Here is a 9,538-nt window from a genome sequence, read left to right on the forward strand (position 1 = left end):
GGTGGAGCTAAAGGTAGCAGAGCTGAAGATGCTGAGATTTTAATTGGGAGTGAAGACAATGGACAAGATTAAAAACGAGTTTATTAGAGGGTATGCGCATTTAGGAAAAAGTGAGAGAGGCCTGATTGAAATGGTTTGGATGTGAAGAGGAGGAACATGGGGTATATAGGTAGAAGAATGCTGAGGATGGAGCCACCAGGAAGGGGGAAGGCCAAGGAGGAGTTTTATGGATGTGATGAAGGAAGACATGCAGATAGTTGGTTTGAAAGAGGCAGATGTAGAGGACAGAGGTGTATGGAGACGGATGATCCGCTGTGGCGACCCCTAATGGGAGAAGCTGAAAGAAGACTAAGACTAACTGCATGATGCACAATTACCAGCCTAATTACAACAGTACATACCATAAATGAAAAAATTGCTGCACATCAGAAGTTATTACTGAAAGAAGTCAATGGTTTATTGTGAATATAAAGCATGTATGCAGGAAGATCCATAATCGCTTCAAGTGGCCAACTGAAAGAGACAATCTAACAACCATGAAACATTACCTTCTGTGACTTTTTTCAACAAAAAATATCAAAAACTTTACAAATCTGTGGTTAAACGAACAAAAAAAAAAAAAAAAAGCCAATGATTATAATCATATTACAGTCCAACGCGTCTTTCATTTGGAGCTTAGCCGACTCTCAGCGGCGGAGCCACTAGCACCACTCCATCTCCACGGACGAACAGCATGGGAATGTTCCTCTTCGTCGACTGCAGGAACATTAAGGCTGAAATTAAACATGTGCACTTGCCTGACAGAGGATGTGCATGTATAAAACAGTAATCAACAGTATCACACTGAATTTGTTCATGACGAATGATTTCTGAACATGTAGTCAATAACTGTAGTTAAAAAAGGTCTATAGATATGCAAAATGGATAATAAAGAGCTACTGTTTGTAGTGGGTTTTATTTTGTTCTAGACAGCTTATTTGTCAGGAGTCTTACAGCACACCAAAATGCCCGACTAAAAGTAGGCATAAACTGATTAAGTATTCAGTACAACAGAATGACTGCAATTCTCCTTTTATACAACAGTTTAAACAAAAAGTAATTAAAATAGGGCACATTTCTTATTATCACTCCATCAGCAGAGCGCTCCCACTGCTGGATAGAATGCTACACAACACACACACACACACACACAAACACAATAAATGTCTGACAGCTTTTCAGAAGTATAGTGATGACGTCAGTGTATTAAACTTCTGCAAGTATTGGAATTTCACATTGTGAATACAGACGTGTGGCATGATGAGCAGTAAAATTTTGAAAAACTGTAGGTGGAATGATGCGGTTTGAGAGAGAATAATGTACAATGAGTTACAGTAGTCTGACCATGAGTAGTGTGTGAATCACCTATTTTTTATCTAATTTTAGTCAGAGATCTCAAATGGAATATGGATTCATTACACAAAATGCACCGATTTGCTTGTAGGATATCTTCTTTCAGCTTCCCCCATTAGGGGTCGCCACAGCGGATCATCCGTCTCCATACCCACTGTCCTCTACATCTGCCTCTTTCAACCCAACTAACTGCATGTCTTCCCTCATCACATGCATAAACCTCCTCCTTGGTCTTCCTCTTTCCTCCTTCCTGGTGGCTCCATGGAGAAGAGTGATAGCAGGAGTGATTTGTGATAAAAGAGTATCTGTGAGAGTGAAAGGGAATGTTTATAAGACTGTGGTGAGACCTGCGATGTTGAATGGTTTAGAGACAGTGGCATTGAGTAAAAGACAGGAGGTGGAGCTAAAGGTAGCAGAGCTGAAGATGCTGAGATTTTAATTGGGAGTGAAGACAATGGACAAGATTAAAAACGAGTTTATTAGAGGGTATGCGCATTTAGGAAAAAGTGAGAGAGGCCTGATTGAAATGGTTTGGATGTGAAGAGGAGGAACATGGGGTATATAGGTAGAAGAATGCTGAGGATGGAGCCACCAGGAAGGGGGAAGGCCAAGGAGGAGTTTTATGTATGTGATGAAGGAAGACATGCAGATAGTTGGTTTGAAAGAGGCAGATGTAGAGGACAGAGGTGTATGGAGACGGATGATCCGCTGTGGCGACCCCTAATAGGAGAAGCTGAAAGAAGACTAAGACTAACTGCATGATGCACAATTACCAGCCTAATTACAACAGTACATACCATAAATGAAAAAATTGCTGCACATCAGAAGTTATTACTGAAAGAAGTCAATGGTTTATTGTGAATATAAAGCATGTATGCAGGAAGATCCATAATCGCTTCAAGTGGCCAACTGAAAGAGACAATCTAACAACCATGAAACATTACCTTCTGTGACTTTTTTCAACAAAAAATATCAAAAACTTTACAAATCTGTGGTTAAACGAACAAAAAAAAAACAGCCAATGATTATAATCATATTACAGTCCAACGCGTCTTTTATTTGGAGCTTAGCCGACTCTCAGCGGCGGAGCCACTAGCACCACTCCATCTCCACGGACGAACAGCATGGGAATGTTCCTCTTCGACTGCAGGAACATTAAGGCTGAAATTAAACATGTGCACTTGCCTGACAGAGGATGTGCATGTATAAAACAGTAATCAACAGTATCACACTGAATTTGTTCATGACGAATGATTTCTGAACATGTAGTCAATAACTGTAGTTAAAAAAGGTCTATATAGATATGCAATGTGGATAATAAAGAGCTACTGTTCGTAGTGGGTTTTATTTTGTTCTAGACAGCTTATTTGTCAGGAGTCTTACAGCACACCAAAATGCCCGACTAAAAGTAGGCATAAACTGATTAAGTATTCAGTACAACAGAATGACTGCAGGAACATTAAGGCTGAAATTAAACATGTGCACTTGCCTGACAGAGGATGTGCATGTATAAAACAGTAATCAACAGTATCACACTGAATTTGTTCATGACGAATGATTTCTGAACATGTAGTCAATAACTGTAGTTAAAAAGGTCTATAGATATGCAAAATGGATAATAAAGAGCTACTGTTTGTAGTGGGTTTTATTTTGTTCTAGACAGCTTATTTGTCAGGAGTCTTACAGCACACCAAAATGCCCGACTAAAAGTAGGCATAAACTGATTAAGTATTCAGTACAACAGAATGACTGCAATTCTCCTTTTATACAACAGTTTAAACAAAAAGTAATTAAAATAGGGCACATTTCTTATTATCACTCCATCAGCAGAGCGCTCCCACTGCTGGATAGAATGCTACACACACACACACACACACACACACACACTAAATGTCTGACAGCTTTTCGGAAGTATAGTGATGACGTCAGTGTATTAAACTTCTGCAAGTATTGGAATTTCACATTGTGAATACAGACGTGTGGCGTGATGAGCAGTAAAATGTCCCAGTGATTTTGTACAAAGTATCATCACTCCTAGCATACGTCTTGCCATTTAAATTGGTGGAGTAGTATTAATTTATTACACAATAATAGCGACATCATATCTGATGTGCAGGTCCTCTGCAGCTTGCCACACAGGAATGATTGCCAAAAAGTGGCACAACACTTATAGATGCAATTCTTTTTTTCAGATTCTTCTATTTATTTAGCGAATACAAAACTAGAGGTGGACTAATAGTGGATTTCACCAATAACTTGATTGCTGGAACTATCTGCCATCGGCAAAAATCCATACCGAGAGTTTTTCAGCTTCAGGTCCACTGTCATTATGAGAGCGGCCTCCAGAGGTGACTGACACTGACACTGATACTGACATGTAGAATCGGGAAGTTGAGGTAAAAGACACTAATAATGGGGTAAATCGATTCTGTACCGGGACCCTGTGGAAAGCCTGGCTGTCAAATTTTGAAAAACTGTAGGTGGAATGATGCGGGTTGAGAGAGAATAATGTACAATGAGTTACAGTAGTCTGACCATGAGTATTGTGTGAATCACCTATTTATCTAATTTTAGTCAAAGGTTCTCAAATGGAACATGGATTCATTACACAAAATGCACTGATTTGCTTGTAGGATATGTCTAAAATCACTCCAAAACATCTCAAAAGGTCAACACTGTTTATCTAAGCGTACTGGGGGAAAATTTGGATGTTCCTCACTTTGAATATGACTAAAGAGTTTATTTTGATAAAATGCTGTACAGAGGAACAGAATACACATTCAAAAAGTGGTGTGGACTTCCCGACGCATGAATTGCATACCCAGTGGCAGGAACTGCATTGGTGATACAGGCAGAACTGTTGTTTAATTACCAGCATTTTAGAAGCCTGCAGGGTTTCTTTTGGCGAAAAAAAAAGTGTTACACTGAGGACACAATTCCAAGAAATGACCAGTGAAACACTGTTTAACTAAACCTACTGGAATCTTAATAACTTCATTGTAGAAGTTGCTTGTTAACAGGAACTTAGTCTCCCTGAATTCTTATTACAGGCGAACTCGACATAAACTGCTCACCTTGTAAATTTCTTCATACGTCTCCTCATCAATCTCCACCGTTGTCACCGTCTCTTCCACATCGCCAAGGATCATGTTCAGATGTTGGTCGTAAGCCTAAAGCAGATTTCCAAAAGTGAGAGCTAAAACTTAGTAACATTTCAAATCGAACAATCAGTACACGGATTATTAAAAAAAAAAAACTCAATGTTGCTGAGGCAAAGAAATTTTTTTGTTTGTTTATTTGGATTAAAACTTTCCAAATGATAATTTTTCTTGACTTCCTTTTTCATTCAGGTTCTGGCTGGAAATGGTTTCATTTGGTGCAATGTTTTTAAATAGGTGACAGTTAATCACAGTTTACAACAGTACTGCAATCTTCTGTGGTAAAATTACACAAAAACATCTCAAAAGGTCAACACTTGGGGAAAATTTGGATGTTCCTCACTTTGAATATGACTAAAGAGTTTATTTTGATAAAATGCTGTACAGAGGAACAGAATACACATTCAAAAGTGGTGTGGACTTCCGACGCATGAATTGCATACCCAGTGGCAGGAACTGCATTGGTGATACAGGCAGAACTGTTGTTTAATTACCAGCATTTTAGAAGCCTGCAGGGTTTCTTTTGGCGAAAAAAAGTGTTACACTGAGGACACAATTCCAAGAAATGACCAGTGAAACACTGTTTAACTAAACCTACTGGAATCTTAATAACTTCATTGTAGAAGTTGCTTGTTAACAGGAACTTAGTCTCCCTGAATTCTTATTACAGGCGAACTCGACATAAACTGCTCACCTTGTAAATTTCTTCATACGTCTCCTCATCAATCTCCACCGTTGTCACCGTCTCTTCCACATCGCCAAGGATCATGTTCAGATGTTGGTCGTAAGCCTAAAGCAGATTTCCAAAAGTGAGAGCTAAAACTTAGTAACATTTCAAATCGAACAATCAGTACACGGATTATTAAAAAAAAAACTCAATGTTGCTGAGGCAAAGAAATTTTTTTGTTTGTTTGTTTGGATTAAAACTTTCCAAATGATAATTTTTCTTGACTTCCTTTTTCATTCAGGTTCTGGCTGGAAATGGTTTCATTTGGTGCAATGTTTTTAAGTAGGTGACAGTTAATCACAGTTTACAACAGTACTGCAATCTTCTGTGGTAAAAATTACACAAAAACATCTCAATGTGACAATCTTGTCCACAGTGGAACTTTTGTCCACAGAATTTTTTAATTTGTAATTATTTTTTTTAATAAACCCCATCTTTCTGTAACGCAGTACCACAATGCACTACAGTAATACGGCCATAGAAAGGCAATTTTTTCAACTTACGTGTAGCCTTCCACGAAGCTCCCTGTCGTTCCGCATCTTTACATAGATTCGCTCGTCCAGACTTAACCGAATGAGATCTAGGGGTTCCTCGACCGTGTTTGTGGTCTGTTGCTGAATAAGAAATTTAAACAAAATCAGTAATATTACAATAACAGTATTCAAACAAAAAAAAAAAAAAAAAAAAAGTATAATAAATATTAACAACAGATTCATATTTTCATACTGTTGTATCAAACTGTAATAAAACTGGAACATTACATTTTGTAGTTGGGGGAGGAGGAGACGACGACACAAGTAACAATTAGCATATGTGCATATCCATTTTGGAACAGCAGCGTATGAAATACCGAATTCAGCAAAATTATGATATTGCACCGTTTGAAATATAACAGTATTTTTCCAGCACATCCCTAAACAACAGTCTAATTTAAAGGCAAAACATTTGGTTTTAACACTGATTTCATACAGTTACACATTCCTTTATTTACCACAGTCTCCATGCACAGGTGATTTTTTTTTGTGATTTTTGTTCACAGACACTAAAACAGTTCAGCTCCACATGTTCCTCAGCGGTTTCCTTTTTGGCTTTTCATGTGTCATATGTGCATTAAGTGCCATTTGAAATAAAACAAAAATAAAACTGAAAGCTAACCAGAATCACATCAATTTTGCTCTGATTCACACCCAGTAAACTCAAAGGTGACTCAAGTTAAACTGGCTCAGTCTCAGGTAGTGTTGGCCGGTCATTACCCATTAGTTCATTTAGAACAAGTCTTTAAATGTAACTTAGAAGATGAGTAGTCTCAAAAAGAGAATAGTTGATTTTCTACACGAAGCGCATGAGCAAAGCATAGCAAAATCTTCATTTACCGTTTACCTCTCGACTCTTCTAGTCCGAGTCGTTTCTTCTTTTGTCATGTGAATCCCATAGACGCTATGCAGTTATATATACACACATATATAAATTATTGGAGCTATGGTCGAACTTTGTGCATGTACACGTGTTGGGGGATCTGCTTATTGAAAATATAACATTATTTTTTTCTGATTAAAGGAAAAAATAAACTAAATAATTGGAGAAAGAAAGAAAAAAAAAAGGTTCAATCACTTGCATGAAAAGATAAAGAACCAAGTCAGTAAAATGATCCGACTTTCCCACCACTGGTCTCTAAATGGGAACTGGATATATACAGAACAGACAAAAAATAATAAAAATTAAAGTGGCCAAGCAAAGATTTAACAGTTAGTTTTTTTGGAAGATTTTGCAAGGATTTGAACAGAGAAGGATGGATGTAAGAGTGAACAGGGTTTACCATTAGATCAAATTAAAATAGAGTATTAATGGGGGGCATAAGGACAGTGGGGACAGTTATAAACACAGAAAAGTAGACATTCACGTCATTAGGCTCTTTTCGGCTCATTTTAATTATTAATGCTAGATCAGGTGTTTCTGAAACAAATAGGTCCTAAGGGTGCGCAAACTTATGCACTCTACTACAATCCTGTACACACTACTTCATCCCCTATGCAGCGTAGAGTTGATTTAGCAGTCGACATTTATCTTGGTAACTAAAATTTTACATGAACTCCAATTGTATTTGCACTTTACGATTTAACCAGACTTCGCTCATATATTTACAACTTGAATGAAGCCCATGTCTAACAACCTAACTAAAAAAAAAAAATCCTTTCCCACCTGTATTCCGCTAAACCCAACCTCCTTCACTATGATCGGCTAATAAACCTGTCAATTATAAGACTGGCTCGGCATGTGACTTTTCAACCAATCGAAACTCTGCCTTAATAAAACACCAGCCAATCCAAAACAAGTAGGCGGGACTTTCAAGAATACATGTGGAAAAAGCACAACGCGGGTTCTACAGATTAATTCATCCTGCTAACACTGAACCTTTCTACGTAATCATTTCGCTGTTTTCTGAAGCGTATAGATCACAAAGAAAATAAAGATTAATAGATTAACGCTTGATAACGTATGCTTTATTTTTTAAACCGATGCAGAAATTACATAAAAAAAAATCGAATACAAACCTGCTCCACCTCGTCCGCCATTTGTTTAAGCCACAGTACCCAGAATGCAACGCGAACTATTTGGGTGCATTCAAAATCTCGCGAGATGTCCGCGTGATCATGGAAATCTAGTTTAATTTAATCATAATTATTCATAAATATGTATTCATTTTGAAACAATATAAATACATATATTTTAGCTACATGTATATTTGTATTTAATGTAACCATATATTCAATTGAATGTTGTTCTGGGGAAAGAAATGTAATCAAACATGCTAATAAAATATAAATATATATTTAAACTAATATTCTGCATATAAAGACAAACCTGTGCGTATACAACAGATGCCATAAACACTTCCGGGTTTATATTCAGTCTTAATTTCTTTCTTGTTTCTTTCTAAATTGAACACGTGAGATGTAGGATTGAATGCACCTGCATGTAATTAACACTTATTAGACTAATTAGAGCTGAATTGTTCACCAAATAAAAAAGGAAATGTGATTGCTGCTTGTCTTTTCTGCTGTCTGATAATTCCCCTGAAAACACATCAATACACAAGCATCTTTACTGTGTGTATACTTTTTGTGTGTTACACACAAAACGATCTGAAGTCCCAAACCACAAACACTGGCTTAATGTAAATGACATGAATTGCCAAAACTCAATTTTAATTGTTTACATTTATTCATTTAGCTGATGCTTTTATCTAAAACAACCTACAGTTGAGGTATACAAAAAGCGATTTATCGTAAAATGGCAAACACAAGAAGTGCCTGTTACACGAGGTTTCAGTCGATGTTCAGAAAAGAAAAAGCTAGACCAAGAAACGATGAAGGATAATAGGAAGTGGTAAGATTCTCGTGATATTAATGAGTTTTTAATTGTTTCTTGAATATTGTGAGGGATTCGGTTGTCTGGATAAAGTTGAATAGGTCATTTCACCAACAAGGTACAGTGATGGAAAACATCCTTGAGAGTGATTTTGTGCCTCTTTGCGATGGAACCATGTGCCGCTGCTCATTTACCAACCAATCTGTAGGGGATGCTTCTCAATAAACTAGAATCATTAAAAAGTTGATTTATTTTAGTAATTCAATATAAAAGTAAAACTTATATTATATAGATTCATCACACACTGACTGATATGATCTGATATGTTTATTTCTTTAAATTTTTATGATTCTGGGTCACAATTAACAAAAACCCTCTATCTTAAAAAAATGTGAATACTTCATAAGACCAATCAAAAAAACATTTTTAGTGAATTGTTGGTCATCTGGAAAGTATGTTCTATTACAGTATATGTACTCAATAGTTGGTAGGGGCTCCTTTTGCTTTAATTACTGCCTCAATTCGGCATGGCATGGAGGTGATCAGTCTGTGGCACTGCTGAGGTGGTGTGGAAGCTCAGGTTTCTTTGACAGTAACTTTTAGCTCATTTGCATCTTTTGGTCTCTTGTTTCTCATTTTCCTTTTGACAATACCCCATAGATTTTCTATGGGGTTCAGATCTGGTGAGTTTGCTGGCCAGTCAAACACACCAACACCATGGTCATTTAACCAACTTTTGGTGCTTTTGGCAGTGTGGGCAGGTGCCAAATCCTGCTGGAAAATGAAATCAGCAGCTCCATAAAGCTGGTCAGCAGAGGGCAGCATAAAGTGCTCTAAAACTTCCTGGTAGACGGCTGTGCTGACCTTGGACTTGATAAAACACAGTGGACCA

At 37.2% G+C, this 9,538-nt stretch overlaps 1 protein-coding gene across 3 annotated transcripts; it reads right to left on the bottom strand.

Moving 5' to 3' along the window:
- Positions 1-432: 432 nt before the first annotated feature.
- On the bottom strand, positions 433-8,237 carry lsm3 (LSM3 homolog, U6 small nuclear RNA and mRNA degradation associated). Of its 3 annotated transcripts, none has more exons than XM_046874573.1 (5): positions 8,140-8,237; positions 7,830-7,936; positions 5,781-5,891; positions 5,245-5,340; positions 433-756 (listed from the first exon to the last, which is right to left on the bottom strand). In XM_046874573.1, the coding sequence occupies exons 2-5, from the start codon at positions 7,848-7,850 to the stop codon at positions 676-678; spliced, it is 309 nt and encodes a 102-aa protein (XP_046730529.1). In that variant the 5' UTR covers positions 7,851-7,936; positions 8,140-8,237; the 3' UTR covers positions 433-675. The 3 variants fall into 3 exon arrangements, with proteins under 3 accessions (XP_046730529.1, XP_046730528.1, XP_046730527.1); XM_046874572.1 differs by lacking the exon at positions 433-756 and adding an exon at positions 5,026-5,070 and having other exon boundaries at positions 8,140-8,235; XM_046874571.1 differs by lacking the exons at positions 433-756; positions 7,830-7,936 and adding an exon at positions 5,026-5,070 and having other exon boundaries at positions 8,140-8,178.
- Positions 8,238-9,538: the final 1,301 nt, after the last annotated feature.

This window comes from Silurus meridionalis, chromosome 19, assembly GCF_014805685.1.
Source record: "Silurus meridionalis isolate SWU-2019-XX chromosome 19, ASM1480568v1, whole genome shotgun sequence".
Lineage (NCBI taxonomy): Eukaryota > Metazoa > Chordata > Actinopteri > Siluriformes > Siluridae > Silurus > Silurus meridionalis.

Bases quoted from the DNA above. Each gene is read 5' to 3' on its own strand.
- lsm3 (XM_046874573.1), bottom strand. From the start codon at position 7,850: ATGGCGGACGAGGTGGAGCAG. The intron at 5,892-7,829 runs GTTTGTATTCGA...TTTCTTATTCAG, and splicing joins TGGCGGACGAGGTGGAGCAG to CAACAGACCACAAACACGGT. The intron at 757-5,244 runs GTGAGCAGTTTA...ATGTTCCTGCAG, and splicing joins CGTATGAAGAAATTTACAAG to TCGACGAAGAGGAACATTCC.